This window comes from Quercus suber, unplaced genomic scaffold (assembly GCF_002906115.3).
Source record: "Quercus suber isolate HL8 unplaced genomic scaffold, Cork oak 2.0 scaffold_463, whole genome shotgun sequence".
Taxonomy (NCBI): Eukaryota; Viridiplantae; Streptophyta; class Magnoliopsida; order Fagales; family Fagaceae; genus Quercus; species Quercus suber.
Genome location: NW_027069914.1, coordinates 9,762 through 37,758, shown reverse-complemented (window position 1 = coordinate 37,758; position 27,997 = coordinate 9,762). Strand labels below are relative to the sequence as shown.

The window sequence follows — 27,997 nt, the reverse complement described above, 5'->3', positions numbered from 1 at the left end:
CAGTCTCTTTCCTTCACAGTAGCAGTAGCGACCCAATTCTGTATGGAAGATTACCACCAAGTGAGTCGATAAGAATTCCTAGAAAATCCAAGTCCAAATTTCATCACGTTTAGCCCTTAAATTAGTGTATAAACCGCTATATATACCATGCCAAGTTCATTGGATTAGCACCAAGCCATACCACACTTGAAATCAGACAAATTAGTTTTGGCACAACTTACAGTTTGGATAGGGTTGTCTTCAAATTTCTAAAGTCATAAAATATATACACGTAACCTTTTAGTCATGCTGTACTGGACTGAATGCTTCGTCTCGACCTCACACGTTGTTAAATTTTGAATACAAAAGTCTATTACGTTTGACACCTGTTTTGTAAACAAATACTAACACTGTAAAACGTGTCAGTCTCTTTCCTTCACAGTAGCAGTAGCGACCCGATTCTGTATGGAAGATTACCACCAAGTGAGTCGATAAGAATTCCTAGAAAATCCAAGTCCAAATTTCATCACGTTTAGCCCTTAAATTAGTGTATAAACCGCTATATATACCATGCCAAGTTCATTGGATTAGCACCAAGCCATACCACACTCAAGTTCATTATTGATCAAAAATACTTGTTAGTTGTTACCACCAAAGCAACAACGATGAAAACCCTGGCACTCTACGGCCTTATCTTGGCCTTCTTTTTCTTATCTGGTATGCCTCGCTATCTACTTCTGATATGTATTACTACATTGCTTTTGTCGGTCTTTTTTTTTTTTTAATCACAAAATTTTAGGTTTCGACAATCATCATATCGGCTATACAATAAATCCATGAACCCCACGGATTAAGCTAATCTTTCACTTGAATCACATTTTAGATTTTATGTACTTGATACTTGTTCTTTCTCTATTGATCTCTTCTAATAGTCCATAGAAAAACGTGCTCTAATTAATGAACAGGTCACATTGAGGGCAAGTGCTAGATTTCATGCATATTTGGTTTACTTGCATGCAGGTGCTCACTCTGCTAAAATAACTTTCACAAACAACTGTTCAAAAACCATTTGGCCCGGAACCCTAACTTCGGATCAAAAACCTCAACTATCAAATACTGGATTTGAGTTATTATCCAAAGCTTCCTTAACACTGGATGTTCAAGCTCCATGGAAAGGCCGGTTCTGGGCCCGAACCCAATGCTCCACCAACTCAACAAATTTCACTTGCGAGACTGCTGATTGTGGCACTGGTAAGGTTGCATGCAACGGTACTGGTGCAATCCCGCCAGCTTCTTTAGTAGAAATCAACATAGCAGATAATCGTGGGATGGACTATTACGATGTTAGCCTTGTAGATGGCTTCAACTTGCCTGTTTCTGTAGCCACCAGAGGTGGCACTGGTGATTGCAAGAACTCAAGCTGTCCAGCCGACGTGAATGCAGTTTGCCCAGGGGAGTTGCAAGTGATAGGATCTGATGGGAGCGTGCTTGCCAGCAAGAGTGCTTGTACTGCTTTCAATCAACCACAGTACTGTTGCACTGGTGCATATAGCACCCCGCTAACATGTCCACCCACAAAATATTCTAGTATCTTTAAGCAACAATGTCCTCAAGCTTATAGCTATGCTTATGATGATCAAACTAGCACCTTTACCTGCTCTGGTGCACCCGACTATTTTATCACTTTTTGTCCATGAATTATAGAAAGGAATTATGCATTCCCAAATTTGTAATATGAAACTGATATGTTTCAAGTACTAGGCACATGTATGTGTGTGTCAAAGAAATAGTTATTTGAATAAAACATGTACAAAGTTTGAGGTTGTGCTCATGAGTTATGAGAATAAAGTGTTTTTCGTGCTACACTCTATCACTTGCTATTCATGTTGTACTAAGGTTGAAGATTTTTATTCTTGAGGGTAAGTAGATAAATTTAAATTAAAAAGTAAATTGCAAATCACACATTTCAAGTTTGGGGTCATTTTGTTCAAATGTTTCAAAATCGAAATCCACTCTCCTAATATCAGGAGGTCAATCTCTTTGTTAATACCGTGCAAATGTGTTTGTTAAGTGACAACTTAACATATTTTAATTGATTCAATTCTCGAAGAGTTGAAAAATCATTTGGTAGAATTTTTTTTGCCAACTTTCTCAACTTTTGAAGATAGGTTTGTTTTTTATGTTTTAAAGAGTTTGGTTTACTTGCATGCAGGTGCTCACTCTGCTAAAATAACTTTCACAAACAATTGTCCTAGAACCATTTGCCCAGGAACCCGAGCTTTGGATCAAAAACCTCAACTATCAAAGACCGGATTTGAGTTAGCATCCAAAGCATCCTTAACACTGGATGTCCAAGCTCCATGGAAAGGCCAGTTCTGGGCCCGAACCCGATGCTCCACCAACTCAGGAAAGTTCACTTGTGAGACTGCCGATTGTAGCACCGATCAGGTTACGTGCAACGGTAATCCAGCAATCCGGCCAGCTTCTTTAGTAGAAATCAGCATAGCAGCCAGGGGTGGGACAGACTTCTACGATGTTCGCCTTGTAGATGGCTTCAACTTGCCTGTTTCTGTAGCCACTAGAGGCGGATGCAAGGCCTCAAGCTGTCCAGCGAACGTGAACGCGGTTTGCCCAGCGAAGTTGAAAGTGAAAGGGTCTGATGGCAGCGTGCTTGCTTGCAAGAGCGCCTGTATTGCTTTCAATCAACCACAGTATTGTTGCACTGGCCCATATCGCCCCCCAAAATCATGTCCACCCACAAACTATTCTCGTATCTTTAAGCAGCAATGTCCTCAAGCTTATAGTCATGTTACTGATGATCAGAACAGCTCCTTTACTTGCTCTGGTGCACCCGACTATGTTATCACTTTTTGTCCATGAATTATAGAGAGGAATTATGAGTTCCCAAATTTGTAATGAGAAACTGATATGTAGAGTACTAAGGCACATGTATGTACGTGTCAACGAATAGTTATTTGAATAAAACATATACCAAATAAATACTGCAAAATTTTACTCATATTTTTGAGTAAAGTGTGGTAGTGCTTATGAGTTATGAGAAGGAAGGTTTTTTTTTGTTGTTGTTGTTGTTGTTGTTGTTGTTGTTAGCTCTCCTAAATAATCACTAAAGAAAGAGTGATTGGGCTTAGATCTGGTAAGTGACAACTTTGACCGATTCAACATGATAATAATACGTAAATATAGGTTAACATGATAATAATACGTGAATAAAGGTTGAGACTGGGTAGGGTTAAGAATTTATAATATATAAAAAAAATGAAGCACGTATGTGCGTGTATATATATTAATTGAATTAGATTTTATTTCATATTTAAAGCTACAGTAGAATTTTAACACGTGTTATATTTTCTTTGAATTTCAATGCTAGAATATATAGTTTTACATATAAACACAATTATAATAAAATGCTTATTAATAACTATCATAATCATCAAATTTCATATTTTTACCCAAAAAAAAAAATTCATATTATATAAAACTCTCATATGCATTGCAGGGGTTACCAATTAGTTTTTCAAAATTTTCAAGGTAATTCTATTAGGAAGTTTTTAAAATCTTATCTATCCACTTTGAAATGCGTGAATTGGATTTTTCAATTATCTCATTAATAATTTAACTAATAAAAATTTGCAATAGTCAAGATTTTTTGTTGTTGGAACATTTATTTAGTAAAATAAAAGTTTATTAAATTAATTTGTTGATTTAAATGATAAAATGACCATGTTAACGGTTACTCTTAAGACAATTGTTAATAAACTATATTAAGAAAGTTTTTAACACCATTTTCATGAAAAGTATAAAAAGTTACTAAAAAATTAATTGTTTTATCATTTTCCCATAAACATATTTCTAAAAATAATTCCTAAAACAATACACTTAGAGCATTCGTTATTCGTTAACATTTCTCAATGACAAAACTGAGCTTTGTGTGGTTAATAAGCATAATTGTGGAGTTAGTGTTATTATAGAAAATCCTCAATAAGTAGTGTTTTAGGAATTTTATGGAGGAGTTATCTTAAAATCTCTAAAGATTCTTAAGCCAATAATCTTCTTTGGTAGTAATAAATATATACGACATTACAATTATGAACTGTTAATACTATATGTGTCAAATTTTTTTAATAATATATTGGTTGGTGTGCATAAATTTAAGATGATTGTTTGTGTTTTTTGTTGTTGTTAATTGATTTATATGTATATATATATACAAGATAAAATTTTTATTATAGCCTAATCTAAATGTATATGTGTGTGAAGTTCATTCTTAAAAACTTGAATTCTGACCCTTACACCTCACACCCCATAAGCACTTATACTTGTAAAGTGATCATCGCTTGTAATATTTATGTACAAATTGATTTTATATATATATATATATATATACAATATAGAAATTCTATTATAACCTAATTTAAGTTTATGTGTGTGAAGTTTCTTTTTAGAGACTTGAGCTCCAACCCTTATCTCTCATACCTCACAAATACTTATATTTATGGAATGATTATCACGCCAAGAGTGCATGGTGGTATGTACAAATTGACATTATTTTTTGAAAAAAATAAAGAAATTAATTAATGCATTAGTATATATACCCTAAATTTATCCATATTCTTGGCTTTTGTTAGCCTTGGTTAAAACATATTTAATGCTTTATTATTAAATAATATTTTAAGAAAATTTTGATTGATACTTTAAGGACAGTGCTCTGTAAAATATTTTTTAAAACTTTTTCTAGAGAATAAAGTCAAAAAAATTTTTAGGTGGGCAATCTGAGGTAATCCTCAACTATTTTAGGTGGGCAATCTGAGTTAACCTTCAACTACGAGAACAAATGCAATGACTTTGGTTAGGTGCCAGACCGTCAATTGGTGATTCTAATCCTCGACACGATTCGGGAACTTTATATATATTCTTCACACTTGATGAATGTCAAGGTAGCATTTGTGCTAGGACCAAGTGCACCAACAATGACTTATTCTAATTTTTATGGGAAACCGGAGACCGGATTAGGCACCAAGCACTATAAGAAATGAGAGCTATAGTTATCTTTTTTTTTTTTTTTTTAATTGCGGCTATAGGTTAGGCCTTATAGCTGCGTTTTTTCAACTGTGGCTATAGGCTAAGACCTATAGCTATGTTTTTACAAAACGCGACTATAAACCCACTTTGGGCTGCGTTTAAAACGCGGTTATAGCCTGGACCTATAGTTGCGTTTTTTAAAATGCGGCTATAGGCTCAAACTTGTAGCTGCGTTTTTAAAACGCGGCTATATACCATCTTTGGGTTGTGTTTAGAAATGCGGCTAAAACCTCTACATTGGTTTTGTCTATAGCCGTGTTTTAAAAAACGCAGCTATAGTTTGTTTGTTTGTTTTTTTTTTTTTTTTTTTTTTTTTCATTTTTTTTCCTTGTTAAATCTGTAATTCCTACCCAAATATACAAGAACAATTCCCAACAAATTGCCAGCGAATAGATAATTTCATTACCAAAACCAAACAAGTTCCTAACAAAAAATTGCCAAAAGATTTTTACATCACAAATGTTAGGACATGTGTGAATCATGTTAGAAATATATGTGAATATAGAATTTGCTAATCCTTTGAAAAAGGCACTCTGCTTGTAATTAGGTAGATCTAAAATTTGTTTAATACTTCAAGAAACAAGATTTCAAGTTCAAGTATTAAGACCATGCAAATCTGTCCAAGAATCAAGTGAAGAAATGCTGGATTTTAAAGTTTGACAAATAGAATCTATCGAAGTTTAAAAGGCAGCTTTAGCCCGATGCTCAACAGCTGCTCGATAGATAAGCTAACTATCGAGATTTATGAAACTCAGATTTTCAGTTCTGATTTCATTCCAATCCGTGTGTACATGTTTAGGTTTTCTTTTCTCACAACCCTAAACATATATAAATATTATTTTGAGGGCCGTCAAAGGTTGCGCAAGTGCGAAACAAAGTTTTGTTCATGCAAATTGTGACCGGACAGAATTTGCCCTAATTCATCTTTCTCTTGAAGAAATTGCTACGTTTGTACATCGTTGAGTTTTATGACCAAGGAGTTTCGTGATCTTCATTGTGTTGATAAACTGAAATACTTTGCAACCAACATCTTTCTTAAATTAGTGAGTAAGCCATGTACTAGGATCTGCGCATTGATTGATTAGTCACGTACTAGAAGCTGTGCATTGAAAATGAGAAACTGTCACTACAAAACAAGTCCAATTGTGTATTGGGATAAGGATTCAACTGTAGGTTAGTATAAAGTACTAGGATTCCTTTACTTGTAACCTCTTGTTGTGATAATAGTGAATTATCGGGAATGATGACCTTAAAATCACCTAGTGAGGTTTTTGCCTTAGAGGTTTTCCCCATTCATAAACAAATCACCATGGCAACTTTCTTTTCCACTGCATATTTACTTACTTGGTGATTGTTTGTACTATCACGTGTTTTGCATGTTAATTGACTTAATTGATTAACTTGGCTAAATCAATTGGTTAATTTATCAGAACGGGTCAATACATTCTTGCCCTATCAAAAAAGAAAAAAAAGGAACAAGGATTTTTTACATCACAAAAAATTGCCAGCAAGCATCATGGTAATTGATTAGCCAGTTTCTAGTTGCAAAAAGTAAGACTAAATTACTTCTCTAGAACAAGTTCTAGACCACCATCCTGTACAAACATGCCAAGAGGGAAAATGTGGCAGCGACCCTACTCAATTTCTATATAAACCAATCTGTGGTGTCCTATGAAGTCAGCTTGAATCATGGGCATAATGTGGTAGTCCGGATCGAACCCATTGGTGGGACTCTAGTTGATGGGCTTGTGCCATGCCTTATTGTGGATTATGCTCAAGATACAAGCAATGTGTGTCCATCTAACTTAGTGGTCACAAACAAGGATGGGAAAATATATTGGTTGTCATAGTGCATGTAATGCGTTAAAGGATCCAAAATATTGTTGCATTGGGGATTATAGTAGTCCACAAGCTTGCCAGCCTAATGAGTTTCAGCTGTATGGGACTTTGATCCAACTTGGAGTGTTCACCAAGTTAACCACTTCTCCGAGTTTTTAGATTTGGCAGCACATAATTGAGGAAAAAAAGGATCTGGATGTTTTCGCAATTGGTTCTGTAGAAATAGACTTTGGGTAGAAGACAAATCATTTCTTATTAATGATGTAATCCCAATGGTCAGGAAAACCCACTGTGATTTTATTTGGGCCATCCCAGAAAAATCTTCTCCTCCCACTACATTAAATCCAAATCGGGTTTGTTGGTCTCCTTCGATAAACCCTTTAGTCAAAGTTAATTTTGATGGTGCAGTGTTTAAGGAGTCAAGAGAAGCAGGATTGGGGTGGTTGTTCGAAATTCTCGGGCTTGGTTTTGGTGTTTACGAAAGAGAAAATACTCTTACCCCACTCAGTTGCTGATGAATATATGGTAGCAGTGAAGTTCTTAAGTTTTGCCCAAGGCCTCAAACTTTCATCCATTATTAGAGGGTGACTTCGAAGTTATCATTAAAGCTCTTAGTATAGTAAAGATGAATCATTCTCCTCCTATGGTCACCTCATCATTGAGGCTAAATTATTTACACATGCCTTTTCTTCTCTTGGTTTTTGTCATACTTGTAGATAAGGTAATTCTGTAACTCATATCTTTGCTAGACATGCTAGATATGTTAGCAATTTATCTATGTAGATAAAGGATGTTGCTCCACACATCAATAATGTACTCGTAACCAACTTTAGCTAATCTCTTTTCTAATAACAATGCTTGACTTTTTTCTATTGAAAAAAAAAAAAATCTATTGAAAAAAATTGGAAAACAAACAGTTTATCACAAAATAATAAATTCATTTCCCCAGTCACAAAACTAACCACAACTAAATTTTAACAAAATCTATTTCCAATAGAACTAGTAAGAAACCAAAATTCTAGTCCTATAAAATTTCATTTTCCAATCATAGAAACCACAACTAAATTTTAACAAAATATACTTAAACCAAACAGGGAAACACTAAACAATAATGTATATTAAAGCTCCCATCTCCACAATGTCTTGTTTTTAGTTGGTGGTTTTTGGTTTGCTAACACTACCATGTGATTCCCCTGTGACATACTAAGTTGAATTTTAAGGCCATGTGAGCACGCTCATGTGCGATTCTATGCAGGTCCATCCTAATTGGCAAGAGTATGCCACTAGCCTTATGGGTGGGAAGTCGCCATTTGGTTTTTTTTCAAAAACCGATTTGAATCTTTATAGAGAGCTCTAAAAAAACAAAATGAGTTTGAAATTAGGGTACAAACTTTGGAAGGTATATGGCAACTAAACATCCTAAGTTGAGTGGGTTGAACTCCACTTATGTACCTCATAGTCATGTTTCAAAAAAAAAAAAAAAAATCCCCTTAAGAGGAACCTTTCTAAACATATCATTTACAAATTAAAAAAAAAAAAAAAAAAAAATCTCTCCTTAGGGTTTTGAAATCTACCACATTCTCAACACATCCAAACCCTTAACATGCTTCTAACAAGATTCAATCATCCTAAGCATGATTCTAATAAGATTTAAACATTCTAAGCATGTTCCTAACATGTGTTGAAAGATAAAGGACAAAAAAACAATATTATAATTGAAGAACATTTTTTTTTTTTTTGAGTTTCTAAAAGAGCCTACCTAAGAATGACTAAGTATCCGTTTGGATTACGATGAAAGTCTCTTGCATTTGTGTTTCACATTTTCATATGTGAGACCCACGGCTATAGTGTAGGAAGAGCAAAGTGTTTTCAGCAAAATTATGCTTTTCCAGTTGGTCCTGTGCACTGTTTACGGGACCTGCAAGTACTTTATTTTTAAAAAAAAATTAAATTAGGTCCTACGGTACTATTCACACATTTAAAAATTATTTTGCTACAATATTTTCAGTTTTCAACAATTAGCACAAACCTTAAGGTTGTGTACACAAGCCTCCTTGGGGGCGTATATAAGGCCAAGGTTGCCCATGAGGTAGAAACCCCTCTTCTAGCCTAAACATGCTTCTAGTCATAACACCTAAAACTAGATGAAAAAAAAAAAAAAAAAAATACGGAGGCTAAGAAAAATAAAGAGCAAAAACCTAAAGAAGAAGTTATAAAAATAAAGAAAATTTCTGAAAATTTTAAAGAAAAAAAAAGTTGTTAGCTATGCTTTAAGCAAGAACCAGGGCCGACTCATGGGTTTTAGGGCCTAAGACAACTACTTTAAGTGTGACATATTCTTATATTTTGAATATTAATAAAAGATTTATTTACTTTTGGTATTTTTTATTATTTAAAATGTATTTTTTTTAGATGCAAAATTACAAATTAAAACAAATCCATCGTATTACTTAATGACTATACAACTAAAATAAACATTATTTATTAAGTGAAGCGACTAAATACTAAAAAATTATGATTGAAAATTTTAATAAAATTATATATTTGATATCTCTAAATAAAATTTGATTATATATATATATATATATAATAGGTGAAACTGAGAGAAACTCAAATTAGAAATCCAAATTTGAGTTCCAATTTTGTGCTATGTGTCTAGATTTATGTGGAGACCACATTATAATTATCCTTCTAATTGTTCAATTCAAATATGAAATTAGAGTACAATTTTGTGCCATATGTGTTAAAAAATTTCTTAATTTTTGTGCCAAAACTAAGATCACATCATAAATATCCATCAAAATATTCATTGTATTTATTGCAATTTAACTACCGAGGAGTCAAATGAAGCAAGCGTTAAATGATGCTCTAAAGAAGAGAGAAAATTCTTAAGGGAAGAAACAAAGAGGGATAAGAGACATGGTCAACCCACTTCCCCTCTGCCTATGCTTCCTACCCCTTATTTTCACACCAAAGGAAACAGAATGTAGAGGAAATTAATGGCAATGTGTTAAGGATAGACCTCACCTACAAATTAATAGTCCTACAACTATGGAACCATCTATTAATGATCAACACAACAACAGATGGTAGCAGATAATGATTGACACAATAAAAAATTGCAACTCCACTGGTACTCCTCTCTCTCCAAATTTCGGCTTCAAACTTAATCTTTTATGCAATATTCGTTTCTTCCAAATATCACAAAATAATAAATTTCACTTCCAAAGACACTAGTAACAACTTAACTAACAATCCTTTGACAAGATTCTATTCAAAGAATAGAGAGATACATCCTTAAACAAGCTTTGGTGGTCCATCATGTAAGCGTAAATCCTCTCTCTCTCTCTCTCTCTCTCTCTCTCTCTCTCTCTCTCTCTCTCTCTCTCTTTGTTACCCTTATCATCAATATATATATAAAAGCAGATACCTCATGTGAGAAGCATGAGGTTTTGCCAAGTGGCATATTGTACGACATCCTTCTCATTTAGGCTTCCACCTCATCTAAATTTAGCATTTATGTCAAATTATTAAGTAACGGTAAATGCATTTATTTCAATGTATTAATAAAATTCAAAGAATTTGTATACATTTATAACTTTACATACTTTGAATTGATATGGATGGATTTAAAAAGTCATGCAAAATGTAAAAATAAAATTCAAAGAATTATTAATATTTTTGTGTGTGTTCTAATAATTATTACTGTTTACTTAAAAAAATTCAAAGAATTTGTATACATTTATAACTTTACATGCTTTTAATTGATATGGATGAATCTAAAAATTCATGAGAAATATAGGAATCAAAAAACTTTTCAATTTTCTGCATAAGACTAACTTCAATGCAAAATTGCAAGAATCGAATTCAATGAATTAGGCAAATATTATTTGTCTCCACATTTGTCCAATATAAATCCCCATGTATAATTTCACTATAATCAGGTGACATTTCTTAGTTGCATGAATTAGAGGAATTTTCCTCCCAATGTATTTAGTTTGAATTTAGTTTTAATAGAAAACCTCATAGATTAAGTGTGACTAATAATAATACTATTCATGAAATCAATGGGTCTTAAATAATTTCTTACAAAATTTATCAAAATGCATCACGCATCATGCGGGATATCGACTAGTTAGATACTAAATTTCACTTCCAAAGACTCTACTAACGACTTGACCAACCATCCTTTGACAAGATTCTATTCAAAGAATAGAGAGATACATCCTCAAACAAGCTTTGGTGGTCCATCATGTAAGTGTAAATCCTCTCTCTCTCTCTCTCTCTCTCTCTCTCTCTCTCTCTCTCTCTCTCTCTCTCTCTCTCTCTCTCTCTCTCTCTCTCTCTCTCTCTCTCTCTGTGTTACCCTTATTAGCCACATTAAAAACAGAGATAGATAGAGTTTGTCGACTAAACATACATACTCAAAGGAGGTTTTTTTTTCCTCACTCAAACGGTCCATCATCTTACCCAATTACCTGCCATACCATTACAAACTCAGTTTTTTTTTTTTTTTTTTTTCTATGAAAATTTCAGGCACCAAACAATGATTGGGGTTCAAAAGTAGGGATGGATCTTTTCGATATCATTCTCACTAAGGTTCATCTCTCTCTCTCTCTCTCTCTCTCTCTCTCTCTCTCTCTCTCTCTCTCTCTCATTTAGTTTTCATTCCCTTAATTTGAAATAGTGATGAGTTTGTCTCAATTATTGATCTTTGCAACTTCAATGGTTTAGTTTTATTTATATAAAATTTGTGTGTGGGATTTGGTACTAAAGTGGTAAAAGGGTGGTGGGTAATTCAAATTATTAGTGTCATAATATTGGAACTACTAGAAATAGTGGACACTAAGTCACTGTGTTATTGGAGTGTTTTGAAATGGATTAGAATTGGTAGATTGTCCATTTTATTCCTACCCATAAAATTTTAATGGAATTGTTTTGGACAACTAGAACTCTAAATAGAGTGGAGGATTGTATCACAGTTCTGTTTTATTTCATGTGAATTTCAGTGCATTGTAGAATAATAAAACTAACCATCATAATAGTGGAGCCACAATCATTAACTATAGCATCAGTAACAAAACCAGAAGTTTCAATTGGTTTGTCATTTGGCTACATTCAATTGTTCTTCTTCCTTGTGTTCACAAAAAAAATTAAATAAAGTTATCCATGGTTGAATTGTTAACTAACAGCTCCTACTGAAGATGACTTCAGAACATTCTCTATAGTCACACAAGAGGAGTAATAAAGAAGGGGTGGCAGCTAACATGCTAAGAATGAGTAATTCTTGGTCTTTGCCAGATTCTTACTTAGGGTGTCCTCCTTAATATATAATTAGATATATCAAGACAGAAAAATTACAAAATCCTAGGAATAGAAGCCTCAAAAGTCTTGCACGAAGAAACTTAGGCAAGGAATGGTGGCAAGATTATAAAATTATAAGTTGCACTAGATAGCCATTCTCTTGACATTAGAAGAGAACTTTAGAACTAATTCTACATATATTAAGATCAAATACTACTTTTGCTCCATTCATTTAATTTAGGGTCTCCATTTATTTTCAATTAGGGATCAATCTAGCTATAGAAACTCTCCATCAAGCATGCTAAAGTTGGAGAATAAGGAATGAATGATCAATGATGTCTCGGATTTGAAGCTGGCTTGAATTAAGAAGAATAAAAATTGTGTTAATGCGGGTACCAATAGAAGTATATATTGGGTTGGAAAAAGTAATTGGATTCAAGTACATATAAACACATAAATATCACTTCTAATGCTCATAAATCACATGGATATCATTATCAAAGCTTAGACTAAAGAAACTCAAGCAAAAGTATATAAACCCAAAAATATTAAAAATATTTACCTCAAATAAAAGATGTGAAGATGTTCATGGGTTCATAAAGATTTTCCGGTGACATTGCCGAAAAATGATGGTGAGATGGTGGTTTGGAGTGAAGTCTGGTGGGAGAGTGTGGGAAATGAGTGTGTATGTGTGTGTGTGTGTGTGTGTGTGTGTGTGTTTAAGTGAAGAGAAAAGAAAGAAAATGAAAGAAAGAAAAGAGATGTGAGGGGCCGGGCAAAGGATAAGGGAATGAGTGAAAATGAGTGGTGGGGGATTGTTGGGTTAGGTGGGGCACATGTGGTCCAATAAAAATCTGACTTCCTTTTTTATTTTATTTTATTTTTTTTTTTTGGTCTAATTGACTGTGACAGGGACGTTACATCTATGGACCATAATATTTTCTGTTGTTACTAATTTCCCATCATAGGTGTTATTTGCAACACCGTGCCTTAGTTCCATGATACATATTTGGAAGTATAAGAGCTATAAATCTACAACCTAGTTGTAAACAAATTTATGTTGTTAAAGATCCATGGAGTTAATATTTTAGCCACCATAACACATAGGTCTAAATAAAAAAATCATGCCAAAATTCATGATTGGGTTGTGATTTATCGTTTCTTTCTACTTCTATATAATATACGTTTCAATATTTTGCAATAGTTAAAACATGTTAAGTATAAATAGAAGCCCATTCTCTCTCTCTCTCTCTCTCTCTCTCTCTCTCTCTCTCTCTCTCTCTAAGAAAACCTTGACACTAATTTTTTTTGTTTGTTGTTTTTTTTTTTTTTTTTAATTATTTAAATCTTTCACATTTAGGGCAAGTTTTACATTCAGGTGATTGTGCTAAGGTGTTGAAATCCCCATATTGAAGTTGATGAGAACATAGATATAAATGTGAAAGAAAATGAAGATTGTATCATGATATCACATCCAGCGAATATTGTAGGGTCAGTTTTTGTACCCAAGCCTAAGAGGGATGGATTATGAGCCCAATGAACCAAGACAATGAATTTGTAGAGAGTGCGAAAGAGTGGGTGTTGCAAATTAAACAGTGATTAATTATGGTATTTAAGGATGCATTAGCACAAAATCATGCTTGACTAACTGGACAAGTGTATGTCCGAAGAGGTGTATACTAATGAAAGGTGATTACAACTCTTGGAGCTACAGTAAAATTATTTCCTACTTCTCTCCTTTTTTTCTCCATCCATTTTATCAGAGACCCTTCTCCTTATATAGCACCCTCTCCCATCATCTTCATCGTCACTTGTTCTTCATCTAAGCATCCATTTGATGCATGTCCCATCAGGTATCCTCTTTAACTCTCTGTGAGTGGTGGTAGCTGAGATTAACTGTTCAGGGTCTTCTCCACATTAATGCAGCCAGAAAAGTAGCTCAGTGCATTTAATTGGTGGTAGCAGCTTTTCTTGAGATATTTCCTGTCCTTATCATCCCCAGGTATGCCCAGACTTATCTTTGTCGTTGGGATTGCCAGGAAGGTCATTCGGACCTTCCATTTGTTTGTTGATCAAGACTATTGTATCGAGGAGTAGAACCTCTTCGACAAAAGGTGACATCTTGGATATACTCTTCCTCCATTTCTGGGTTGGTTGCGTTCAGATGAACTCTACCCCGACCCGTTATTCCTCTTCGGACATAAATAATCTTCAATACAGGCCCCGGCCCAATAGGTATGTCTGGCTTTTACCCCCCCCCCCCACCAAATATCCTAAAATTTAATTTTTCCCTCGCATCCGAAGAGAAAAAGTGGGATTTTGACTTGTCACGAGGTAAGAAGCTTGAGAATAGACAAATATCTGAACTGGCACGTGTGTAGGCATAGATATAAGCGCTTCATCATTGCCGCTGTTGTTTTCGTATTTCTAAAGCGCTGCATTAATTAATCTAGGCAGCGCCTTGTCCTTTGTATCCAATGGTGGGTTGTTGATCTAACAGGCGTGGTTCTTCCCCAGGATTTGGGCGAGGTAACTTCTGCCCCTTCGTTTGACCTCGTATAAAATCTCAGGAGAAGTTACTCCTTCTTTACTTTGCAAATTATCAGACTGCCCAGCAAGAACAAGCACACGACTCCATCACGCTCTTTCAGTCATCGATCCTAGTCTTCTCCAGAATCTTTGAGAATCCTTGTGCGAGTTCGAAGATCAATCTCCAGTTTAGTTCCTGTAAGTTCTCATCTTTTCGATCCTTCAGTCTTCTCTTTGGCCAGTTTTCTCAACCTTTGAACAATTACTCCCTAGTTGCTACGCTCAGTGCTTCCCTCTTTCTGTTTAAGTGTGATGGGTAAACTCCAGTATCTGGTGGACAGTCCTACCCAGTTGGAGGAATTTAGGGCCATATATCGCATACCCCCAAATGTGGGTGTGAGGTATTGCCCTCCAGAAAAAATACTAATGAATCGAAGAATAGGCGAAATCGTAATCCCCGTCATCGCTTTCCTAGAAGGGGGTATGACAATCCCCATGGGCCCCATCACCACTAGTTACCTTTGAAACCATAGGCTTAGTCCCGAACAGTGTGCGCCCAACATGTTTAGGATCTTAGAAGCAGTTGAGGATCTTAACCGTCACCTAGGATTGGGGCTCACCTGGCTGGATGTGGTACACATGTACGAGTGTCACAGCCAACAAGGGGCGGGATATATACTAAAATCCCGGTCTGATATTGTTAGGCTTGTCTCCTGTCTTCCTAAATCCAACAAAGGGATGAAGGACGACTATGTGATCGTCTCGAGCGCATGGCACGATGGTCATCATTGCCCAACCAAGCCAAGAGAGCCAGGTGGGACATGCTAGACTTAGGTTCACTAACAGTAGGCTTAGGATCTTCGCCTTTTAGCAATTTTTAATTCTCTTCGCACTACTATTTTCAAGTCTCTGATTGAATTCAGTTCTGATTTTTGATAGATAGAGACCGCGTTACTCCTCGGCTCAGCCTCACAAACACCGCCGCCCTCAATTACCTGTTAAGATCGGAAATCTTTATAAGTGAGGACGGGCAACTCAGGTCGATTCCGCTTATCGTTGGGTATACAGCGAAACCGAAGGATTATCAGTCGATTGGCAACGCGATAATGCAGGGAGATTATCGTCTCAACCGCATAGACGTTACTCAGAAAGGCTTCTTGGCACCGTACGACCTCGCACCCGTACCACATCCAAACCTTCAGGGTGTACCCCCGCTCGTCCAGCCGATCCAGCAAATTTCTCTTGAACCGACGGTTGTAGGCGAAAGGGTTGGCTCTTCCACCTCTTCGCTAGAGGAGCAAATAGATAAATTTAAGTTTGGGGGAGAAGGTTCAGGAGGGGATCGAGTGATAGAGGTTTCAGACGCCGAAGAAGAAGCCGACAGGCAGTCCAGTATCCATCCTGTTTTGATAACTGCCCATCCCGAAGACTCTTCGGACAAAGATATGGTGGATTTAAAAAGTTTAATGAAAAATAGGGGCAAAAAGGCGGAGACCAAAGGGAATGGTACGTCCTAACCAGCTGCGAACCTTCCACCGCCACCTCCTCAGATTCCTCTAGATCTTGGCATCAAGCAAGTGCCAGATCCGAAGAAGAAGAGACCCATCATTGACACTGAGGAGAGGGATGTGGCTCCCCCAAGAGGGGCCAAGCAGCAAAAGGTGGTGAAAGACCACCGGAACAAGAGGGCCTTTTCTACTGAGACCCGAGAGGACCTCCATGTAGCCGACGTGCGCTGAGGGCCCCGCACCTTGTCCCCAAGGCTGGAGCTAGATGGCGCTCCAATCCCTTGGGACACCTCCCTCAGAAACTACAATGGGGGGAGGGCAGGTGTTGTTACAGAGGCTCTGGAGCAGTCACTTCTCCTCCCAAAGGATATGGACTCGTATCGGCGATTCAACCAATACGACCTCTTCCTATCCCTCAAAAGGGATATAGCCATGGTGAGTGAACTGATCCTCTTAATTCAGATGCTGCTTTTTACTTTACCTCCTGTCTTTACTCTATGTTGAAAATTCTTGTCATGCAGATTACTCAGCAAATATATGTGGCCGAGGAGTGGAACAAGAAATAATCCAACCTTGAAGCCCAAGCTGCAACCCAATCTCAATCAGAGGTAGAAAAATCTCTAGGCAGCCTGAAGGGGGATTATTCTCTGCTCTCCGAGCAATTGAAAGAGATAACCAATCAGAGGAATAGTCTCAACGCTGGACTCAGGCCGAAGAGCAGCGTAAAAGGTTGAACATGGCAGAGATCAACCTGGCGATTGAGAGGGAGCTGGTGAAGGGTCTTAAGGTTGAACTTCAAAAGGCCAAGGAGAGCGCTCGAATAGCTGAGCAAAATGCTCGACTGGCCAAAGAGGCAATTGAGGCTGAGAGAAAAGCAGCCTACCAGCTGGGGGTGGATGAGACCGGGACCCAGCTTTCGGAGCAATTTGCCTTGGTTAGTCGAGACTACTGCGACATAACCTGGAAAAAGGCATTGGATGCTGCTGGAGTCCCCCCATAATCTGACTTAAGATTACCTGGGAGTATATACTACGATCCTGAAATCCGAGAGCTCCTAGGGTCTAATCCCCCTCCTCCTACACAGCTCCCTGAGGCTTCGGAGCAATCCTTGGTCGGCTAACTCCCACTAGTCAACCTTGAGGTTTCCAAGGAATCTAGTCGGCCCGATGATCAAAACAAGCCTGTTGAGGCTCCCAAGGACAAGGACAAAGTTTTGGGGGAGAAGAAGACCCTCCCAGAATCCAAGGACCAAGCTGCTGATCCCTTGGTCTCTCAGTTGAAGGCCTAGAAATTTAGGGGTTTCCATTTTGTACTTATAATAGTTTCTTCTGTTATGCAAGGATTTTGTAAACTCTTTTCTCTTAATCAATGAAACTTTTTCCCTTTTATTTCTTGTGTCTTCGTTGCATATCTTATGACTTATTATTGTTGCAAGCAACTGTCCCTTGTAATTATGGTGACAATATGGATAAATTTATCCACCATATCATGTAGATGACGTAAGTAGTTAAAATTGGTACTAAAAAGAACAGTTAGTATAAGGCTTACCAACAAGCCACGAAAGCAGCAAGTGATTATGGGAGCTTCACAAGTCTTTTCAAATATGCGTAGAGAGCATTATTACCCCTTGTTTTTGAATTAAATATGACTAGGGAATCCTATCATAAATTTGAATTAACTTAAATACATTCGAGAATTTCAAGCGTAGCTCGTCATAAAGTCATATTTCAGTAATAATAACTGTATGGGGGGTGTTGACTAACCCATATCATCCGGTCCGAGGGCTAGAGGCGAGAAAGGTTTTGAGTTGGAACAGTTAGAGGAATTGCAAGGGAGTGTTAACTAACCCATATCATCTGGTCCGAGGACTACAGGCATGAATAGATTTAAGTTTAAACACTTAGCGAAATTGTAACAGAGTGTTAACTAATCTAAATCATCTGGTCCGAGGACTACAGGCATGATTAGATTTAAGTTTAAGCACTTAGAGAAATTGTAACAGAGTGTTAATTAACCTAAATCATCTAGTCTAAGGACTACAGGCATGATTAGATTTAAGTTTAAACACTTAGAGAAATGTAGCGGAGTGTTAACTAACCCAAATCATCTGGTCCGAGGACTACAGACATGAATGGATTTAAGTTTAAACACTTAGCGAAATTGTAACAGAGTGTTAACTAACCTAAATCATCTAGTCTAAGGACTACAAGTATGATTAGATTTAAGTTTAAACACTTAGGAAAATGTGCTTCAAATGACAAGTTGGCATGCTGATTAAAGGGAAGATTCGATTAATAATAGTACCTTTTGAGGTTATTTACATTCCAAGGGCGGGGTATCACATGGCTATCTAAATCTTCAAGGAAATACGTCCCAATGCTAGCCCCTGAAGTAATACGATATGGCCCCTCCCAATTAGACCCTAATTTTCCCCAAGCTGGGTTCTTTGCAGTGCCGACAACTTTCCTCAGCACTAAATCACTAGGTTCCAAAGGTCTTGGCCTTACGTTGGTGTCGTAGCCCTGCTTGAGCTTTTGTTGATAATGTGCCAGACGAACCATTGCACTTTCCCTTCTTTCCTCAACCAGGTCCAAACTCTTCTCTAGCTGCTCATTGTTGTCAATCAGATTGAATGAACTAGTTCTCAACGTCGGGAACCCAGTCTCCAAAGGTATTACAGTTTCAGCCCCATAGGTCATTGAGAAAGGGGTCTCCCCAGTAGATCTACGAGGCGTAGTTCTTTAGGCCCAAAGTACATGCAGCAATTCTTCTACCTATTTGCCCTTTGCATCGTCCAATCTCTTTAGGCCATTTACAATGACCTTGTTGACAGCTTCCGCTTGGCCATTACCTTGGGGATAAGCTGGGGTGGAGTATCTATTCATGATTCCCAATTCGCTACAATAACTCCTGAATGCTTTGCTATCTAACTGCAGGCCATTGTCCGAAATAAGAGTATGAGGAACCCCAAAACGAGTGATGATATTCTTCCACACAAACTTTTGTACATCTACATCTCGGATGTTGGCAAGAGGTTCAGTTTCGACCCATTTGGTGAAGTAGTCAGTGCCGACTAGCAGGTATTTCCTGTTCCCTGCAGCCTTAGGGAATGGCCCCACGATATCTAAGCCCCATTGAGCGAATGGCCACAGACTGGATAGTGAGTTGAGGGTTCCACCTGGCTGATGTATATTCGGCGCAAATCGCTGACATTGATCGCACTTCTTAACGTACTCCTGGGCTTCTTTTTGCATGTTCGGCCACCAATAACCTTGAGTAATGGCTCGATGAGCCAAAGATCTACCCCCATTATGACTCCCACAAATCCCTTCATGCAACTCTTCCAATAGCAGCTCAGCCGCTCCAGGATGAATGCATAGCAGGTACAGCCCTGGATAGGAGTGTTTGTACAGTCTCTGGTTCTTAGATAGCCAGAACCTGGTCACTTTCCTTCAGACTTTATCAGCCTTTCCCCTTTCTTTGGGCAAAATATCACCCTGCAAAAAGTTAATGATAGGATCCATCCAACTAGGCTAGGCCTTGATCTAGTGAACCTGTACTGCCTCTGTTCCTGCTTCTATAGGCCCATGCAGGTCCTCGACGAGGATGACTCCCGGCAAATTCTACGCCGAGGAGGTAGCAAGCGTAGCTAGAGAATCAGCATGTGCATTACAATTTCTGGGGATGTGTAGCAAAATAAAAAAGTCAAACCCCGACCATAAGCGCTTAACTCGACTCAGGTATCCCTGCATTCTCTCATCCTTCGCTTCAAATTCACCTTGCACTTGACCGACTACCAATCTCGAGTCCGAGAATGCTTCCAATGACTTTCCTCTCATTCTCCAAATCATGGTCATTCCTATCAGTAAGGCTTCGTATTCGGCCTTATTATTTGTGGCCGTGAAGTTCAATCTTATTGATTTTCGATAACTATCTTCTCTGGAGATATTAATACCAGTCCTACACCAGAACCCTTTTGATTTGCTGCGCTATCCATGTACATTTCCCAATGGGAAGGGCTTTGTTGAGAGATCATGTCAACCGATTTTTCATCCATGTCCAATGTTGGTATCGCTTCTTCTAAATGGGGTTCCGTGAACTCGGCCACCAAATCCGCAAAGATCTGGCCTTTGACCGACGTGTGGGGCATATATTTAATGTCGAAAGCCCCTAAGATCGTACCCCATTTAGCAATCCGTTTGGTGTAGTCAGCGCTTCGGAGTATAGCCTTGAGTGGTAGTTGAGTGAGGATGATGACCGTATGGGCCTGGAAATAGTGAGGTAGCTTTCGTGTACCAAGCACTACTGCTAGGATGGCTTTCTCCAGTGGCAAGTAACGGATCTCGGCTTCATGCAGTGACTTACTTACGTAATAGACTGGTCTTTGCACACCGCAATATGCTCGGATCAATACCAAGCTCACAGCATAGGGAGCCACCGCAATGTTGACAAACAACACTTCATCCGGCTCAGGGCTGGACATGATTGGTGGCCGAGCTAGATAATCTTTGAGTTGCTGAAAGGCCACAGAACATTCTTCAGTCCACTCGAATCCCTTCCACTTGTTGAGCAGAGAGAAGAAGGGCCGACACCTGTCTACTAACCGGGAAATAAATCGATTCAAGGCAATAGTCATTCCAGTCAGTTTCTGGACTTCCTTGGAATTCTGAGGAGCTTGTTAATTGTTGATGGCCTTTATCTGGTCGAGGTTAACCTCAATTCCTCTGTGAGTCACCATGTATCCCAAAAACTTGCCAGATCCCATACCAAGTGAGCACTTGGAAGCATTTAGGCGCAGCTTGTACTCCCTAAGGACTTCAAAGGTACTTTCAAGGTCCTTCACATGCTTAGCAACAACCTTACTTTTCACCACCATGTCATCTATGTAAATCTCGATATTTCTTCTGATCTGTGGCTCAAACATCCTCGTCATCATTCTCTGATAGGTAGACCCCGCGTTTTTTAAGCCAAATGGCATCACCTTATAGTGGTAGTTACCAATAAGGGTGACGAAAGCGGTCTTTTCCTGGTCGTCCAGGGCCAAGGGTATCTGGTGTTAGGCTTGGAAGGCATCCAAAAAGCTCATCCGAGGGTGGCCAACAGTGGCATCCGCTAGCTGGTCGATTTTTAGCATAGGGAATGGATCTTTAGGGCAAGCCTTATTTAAATGGGTGAATTCCACGCATACTCGTCATTTCCCATTCTTTTTCTTTACCACCACAGTATTTGCTAGCCACTCGGGGTAGAAAACTTCCTTAATAGCTCCAACTTGTTTAAGCTTCGCTACTTCTTCCCTTACTGTATCAGCGTGTTCCTTAGATGGACTCCGAGGATGCTGCTTCTTAGGGGTTATCAGTGGGTTGACTTTCAAATGGTGACAAATGAATTCTGGGTCCACCCCTGGGGCTTCATAGGCATCCCAGGCAAATACGTTAAGGTTTTTTTTAAGGAACTCTACTAACTCCTCCCTCTCCCGAAGAGGCAGCTGAGATCCGACTTGAAAGAATTTTTTCGGATTGTCTCCAATGGTGACTTTTGTCAAATCCTCGCACCTAGCTCTCTCTTCTGGATCCTCGGTGGGCAATTCTCGAGACTTTAACTGTTATAAACCCCTTTCGGCCCTGGGCAAGGACTCGGCTTCGGGCTCATGTTGAATGGCGGCCACTAAGCACTGTCGGGCTGCAGACTGATCCCCTCGAATCTCATAAACTTGTCCTTCAGATAGGTATTTGACTTTTTGATGCAAAGTAGAGGAAACAGCCCCTAGTGTATGAAGCCAAGGTCTGGCTACGATTGCCATATAAAGAGAATACACACTCACGACTACAAAATCCACCTCCACCACTTCAGAACTGGTCTGCACAGGTAGGCGTATCTGGCCTTTCGGGGTGACAACCCTTCCTTTAAAACTCACAAGGGGAGAGTTGTATGGCGTTAAGTCTTGAGGTTTTAGACCTAGCCCTTTGTAAAGATCAGGGTACATTATCTCCACAGCACTGCCCTGGACCACCATCACCCTCTTCACATCATATCCCCCAATTCTAAGGGTAATCACTAAGGCGTCTTCATGGGGTTGGATGGTCCCCATCTTATCCTCATCCGAGAACCCTATAACCAGTTGAGCAGCCACCTTAGCTCTCTTTGGATCTTGGCAGGAATCCATTGCGGGTGAACGGACAACTGACATCACCTTCGATGGCAAGGATCCTGTTCTTCCTGGTGCGGCAAAGACGACGTTAATAGTTCCCAACAGAGGCTTGGATAGGTCGTCTCCTCAGGGTTCTGAGTTCATCTGACTTCCTCAGCCACTAGAGTGGTGTAGGAGGTGTCTTAATTTACCATCCCGGACCAGTTGGTCCAAGTGGTCCCACAGGCTCCTGTAATCCTCCGTGGTATGTCCATCGTATGATTACGCCTTTCGGGGTTCCTCACCATCTTATTCGGCCATCGGAAGAATGGTTCACTCTTAATCTTTTCCAAAACTTGGTGTATCGGCTCTTTGAATACAGTGTTGACTGCTTGAGGGTTTGTTGATCTGTTTGCGCAGAAAAATCTCTCCGCGGTTTATTGCTATTGTATCGATCCGATCTAAAATCCCTCCTCTCTTGAGGGATAACCTTTTCCTTACCCTTCCCTTGTTGCTGATCTTCTTCAACTCTTTTATACTTTTCAATACAGTCCATCAGCTGACGCATGCTAATGACTGGCTTACCAGACAAGGATGTCTTTAAGCCATGGTCGGTAGGGAGGCCGAGCTTGAACGTGTCGAGGGCTATCGCGTCAAAGTTGCCCTCCATATCGTTAAACATCTCCCAGTACCTATCTGAATATGCCTTTAGAGTTTCACCCTCTTGCATGCTCAAGGATAGTAGGGAGGACAAGGGCCTGGACACTCTTCGGCAGGTGACAAAACGTGAACCAAAGGCTTGAGTGAGCTCTTTGAAGGAACTGATGGAGTCTACCTTCATGCTGTCAAACCACCCATTACAACCAGTCCAAGACTGGAGGGGAAGACCTTACACATCAAAGTTTCGTCCTTGGAGTAAACTGCCATTCGTTGATTAAAATGACTGACATATTTCACCGGGTCTGTTTTACCATTATAGATGGTGAACGTAGGCCGGTTAAAATGCCGGGGGAGTCTCGCTTCTTCGATCCTGCGTGTGAAGGGTGATCTAGAGATTTGGTTCAAGGCCCTGCTCATGGCATCGTTCCCTACACCTTCGCGTGGTGGGCTTTGAGGTTGCCTCTCATGATGACACTCCTCCTCGTAGGAAAAGGACTCACTGACTGGCGTTCGCGATCTTTGTTGGTAAACGGAATCCTGTTGGTCATCAGACTCCTCATCGTAATATGAAGGAACCTGTTTCTGCTTTGCATGACGCAACTCTCTTTTTAGCTTTTCAACCTCCAGCTGCAAATCCTGGTTCTTCTCTGCATGGGACACATGACCACCATCACGTGACTGGCTTTGCCCAGTGTGCACGGTGTGCGCACTGCCCTTACGGTCCTGTCTCTGCTCCAAATTAAGGAAAGGGTCCACATGCTGGGATGCCCTAGACTCTGCTCATTGTTGACTTCGTTCAGCCATCATCAACTGTTGTTTTCACCCCTGCACAAGCTCTCCCCACAGATGGCGCTAATTGTAGGGTCAGTTTTTGTAACCCAAGCCTAAGAGAGATGGATTATGAGCCCAATGAACCAAGACAATGAATTTGTAGAGAGGGCGAAAGAGTTGGCTGGTTGCAAATTAAACAGTGATTAATTATGGTATTTAAGGATGCATTAGCACAAAATCATGCTTGACTAACTAGACAAGTGTATGTCCGAAGAGGTGTATTACTAAATGAAAGGTGATTACAACTCTTGGAGCTACAGTAAAATTATTTCCTACTTCTCTCCTTTTTTTCTCCATCCATTTTATCAGAGACCACTTCTCCTTATATAGCACCCTCTCCCATCATCTTCATCGTCCACTTGTTCTTCATCTAAGCATCCACTTGAATGCATGTCCCATCAGGTATCCTCTTTAACTCTCTGTGAGTGGTAGTAGCTGAGATTACACTGTTCAGGGTCTTCTCCACATTAATGCAGCCAGAAAAGTAGCTACAGTGCATATAATGTGGTGGTAGCAGCTTTTCCTTGAGATATTTCCTCGTCCTTATCATCCCCAGGTATGCCCAGAACTTATCTTTGTCGTTGGGATTGCCAGGAAGGTCATTCGGACCTTCCATTTGTTTGTTTGATCAAGACTATTTGTATCTGAGGAGTAGAACCTCTTCGGACAAAAGGTGACATCTTTAGATAATACTCTTCCTCCATTTCTGGGTTGGCTGCGTTCAGATGAACTCTAACCCGACCCGTTATTCCTCTTCGGACATACAATAATCCTCAATACAGGGCCCCGGCCCAATAGGTATGTCTGGGCTTTTACCCCCCCCCCCCCACCCAAATATTATTTCCAAAAATTTTTTAAGTTGATGAGGATGTAGAGATAACTGATAAAATTCTTCAAAGTTTTTTTTTTCCCTTTTTATTAATATTGTTCAAATTCTCATGCGTATACACGAGTTACATGCTAGTTTATTTATTAATGGAAGATTAATGAGTTATTTCAGCATTTGTGTGTAGGAAATTAATGAGTTGTACACTCTAAAACTTAACAAACAATAATTGCCACATCCAATGAAAAGTTTTTTCTTAAACTTTTTTTTTTTTTTTTGATAAAAGACTACTTTTTAATTATTGGTGAATATTTGACACTTAATTAATACTTCTATTAGTACACTTATTGATAAAAATTTGGGAGCATTTTTTCATTAGGGACCTTAGGCGGTTTCCTATTTGCCTCACCCATTGAGTCGGCATTGGCAAAAACCAAAGCTTTGATTTGCTCATTTCCTTGTTCTTAGTGAATGGAAATAATTTAAATGGGTACAAATTAAAATAATGATAGTTTTTTTTTTTTTTTTAAATTATGACAATATCTCTTCTAAAAAAATAATAATTATGACAATATATTTTTGGCCAAAGGAGAGGAAACGGAACCTACACCGGGATTAGATGCCCCTACGAATTGGCTACATTTGCAGCCCTACGGCCCGTAAATAACTCAAGCCGCCTCAATAAGTTCAAAGCATCAAACCATTCCCATGTTGAAATCAGACAAATTAGTTTTGGCACATCCTACAGTTTGGATAGGATTATCTTCAAATCTCCCAAGTAAAAATTCTATGGACGTAACCTTTTAGTCATGGTGTACTAGACTGGATGCTTCGTCTCAACCTCACACGTTGTTATATTGAACACGAAAGTCTATTGAACATAACAGTCATACTACTATTACATTTGAAAACCCGTTTTGTAAACGAATAATTCACACTGCTTCCCTTACCAAATACTGACACATGTATCAGTCTCTTTCCTTAACATTAGCAGTAGCGACCCGATTCCGTATGGAAGATAACTACCAAGTGGGTCAATTAAGAATTCCTAGAAATTAAATCCAAGTCCAATTTTCCACATATTTCGCCTTTGAATCGGTGTATTAACTACTATATATACCACGCAAAGTTCATTGGATTAGCACCAAGCCATACCAAACCCAAGTTCATCATTGATCGTATATACTTGTTACTTGTTACCACCAAATTAAGCAACAATGATGAAAACCCTGGCACTCTACGGCCTTGCCTTGGCCTTCTTTTTTTTACATGGTATGTCTCGATCACTATCTACTTCTGATATGCGTTACCACATTGCTTTTGTCAGTAATTTTTTTTTTTTAAATCACAAAATTTGAGGTTGCGGCAACCATCATATCAGATATACAATAAAGCCATGAAACCCACGGATTAAGCTTTCATTATTATACTCACTAATTTTTCACATGTAACACATTTTAGATTTTATGTGCTGGACACTTGTTCTTCTCTCTTGATCTCTTCTAATAGTCCATAGTGGATTGTACCTCTAATGAACAGGACACATTGAGGGCAAGTGCTAGATTTCATGCATATTTATATCATCGATGATTCTTATTTTATTTATTTATATAGACACCTTTCAATTGCCTAAAATGATTGATACTTACGGTTATAAGCCTGAGTCAGGTCTTGGTCGACTAATGTAACACTTACGAACAGAATAAAAATAATGTAGTTGTTCATAATTACAACCTGGTTACAAGATATGTTTTGTTTTTCATCTTCAAAAGCGTTTGGTTTACTTGCATGCAGGTGCTCACTCTGCTAAAATAACTTTCACAAACAACTGTCCAACAACCATTTGGCCCGGAACTCTAACTTCGGATCAAAAACCACAACTATCAAATACTGGATTTGAGTTAGCATCCAAAGCTTCCTTAACTCTGGATGTTCAAGCTCCATGGAAAGGCCGGTTTTGGCCCCGAACTCGATGCTCAACCAACGCAGGAAAGTTCACTTGCGAGACTGCAGATTGTAGCACTGGTCAAGTTGCATGCAATGGAAATGGCGCGATCCCGCCAGCTTCTTTAGTAGAAATCAACATAGCAGCCAATGGTGGGAAGGATTTCTACGATGTTAGCCTTGTAGATGGCTTCAACTTGCCTGTTTCGGTAGCCACAAGAGGCGGCACTGGTGACTGCAAGCCCTCAAGCTGTCCAGCCAACGTGAACGCAGTTTGCCCAGCGGAGTTGCAAGTGAAAGGGTCTGACGGGAGCGTGATTGCTTGCAAGAGCGCTTGTACTGCTTTCAATCAACCACAGTACTGTTGCACTGGTGCATTTAACACCCCTCAAACATGTCCACCCACAAACTATTCTCGTATCTTTGAGCAACAATGTCCTCAAGCTTATAGCTATGCTTATGATGATCAGAACAGCACATTTACCTGCTCAGGTGCACCTGACTATGTTATCACCTTTTGTCCATGAATTATAGAGAGGAATTATGTGTTCCCAAATTTGCAATAAGAAACTGATATGTTTCTAGCACTAAGGCACATGTATGCATGTGTCAACAAAATAGTTATTTGAATAAAACATATACTAAATAAATACTACAAAATTTTACATTTTTTTGTTGAGAAAAGGGGGGTTGTGCTTATGAGTTATGAGAAGGAAGTTTTTTTGTGCTACTCTATCACTTGTTATTCATATTGTACTAAGATATGGGATTTTTATTCTTGAGGGTAAGCATACAAATTTAATTTTAAAAGTAAATTGCAAATCATACCTCTCAAATTTGGGGCCATTCTGTTTTTTTCTTCTAATGTTTCAAAGTCTAGATCCACTCCCCTAATGTTAGGGGTCATTTTAATTGAAAGTCTTGACTGTGCAAATGTGTTTATTAAGTGTAAACTTACTCAACATATTTTAACTAATTCAAACATGAATTGATTCTCAAAGAGTTGAACTCTTTGAAAATTCATTTGGTAGAATTTTTTGCCAACTTTCTCAACTTGTTAATTTATGTACAAGTTTTGAAGTTGTAAGTTAACCCAATACAAATAAGCTCTCCTCAAAAAGCACTAAAGAAAGAGTGCTTGGGCTTAGATTTGGTAAGTGACAACTTTGACCATTTCAACATGATAGTAACATGTGGAATTTAGGTTAAGATTAGGTAGGATTAAGAATATATATATATATATATATATGAGTTGGGTTCAAGTTATACCTAGTGTAAGTTTAAGTGATATTACACCACTTAAAGGTCAATAGTCATGTTATTAATTAATTGTTTAAATTTAAATTTTTG

The 27,997-nt window shown here is 38.4% G+C and overlaps 2 protein-coding genes across 4 annotated transcripts; both read left to right on the top strand.

Annotated features, from left to right (window-relative positions):
• Positions 1-505: 505 nt before the first annotated feature.
• On the top strand, positions 506-27,314 carry LOC112038888 (thaumatin-like protein 1). 3 transcript variants are annotated; one of them, XM_024071726.2, is made up of 2 exons: positions 506-696; positions 1,000-1,842. In XM_024071726.2, exons 1-2 carry the CDS (start codon positions 645-647, stop codon positions 1,674-1,676), a joined length of 729 nt encoding a protein of 242 aa, XP_023927494.1. In that variant the 5' UTR covers positions 506-644; the 3' UTR covers positions 1,677-1,842. The 3 variants fall into 3 exon arrangements, with proteins under 3 accessions (XP_023927494.1, XP_065618624.1, XP_023927478.1); XM_065762552.1 differs by lacking the exon at positions 1,000-1,842 and adding an exon at positions 26,498-27,314 and having other exon boundaries at positions 561-696; XM_024071710.2 differs by lacking the exons at positions 506-696; positions 1,000-1,842 and adding exons at positions 25,831-25,975; positions 26,498-27,314.
• On the top strand, positions 1,815-3,054 carry LOC112038887 (thaumatin-like protein 1). The gene is made up of 2 exons (XM_024071725.2): positions 1,815-1,898; positions 2,192-3,054. Exons 1-2 carry the CDS (start codon positions 1,817-1,819, stop codon positions 2,857-2,859), a joined length of 750 nt encoding a protein of 249 aa, XP_023927493.1. The 5' UTR covers positions 1,815-1,816; the 3' UTR covers positions 2,860-3,054.
• Positions 27,315-27,997: the final 683 nt, after the last annotated feature.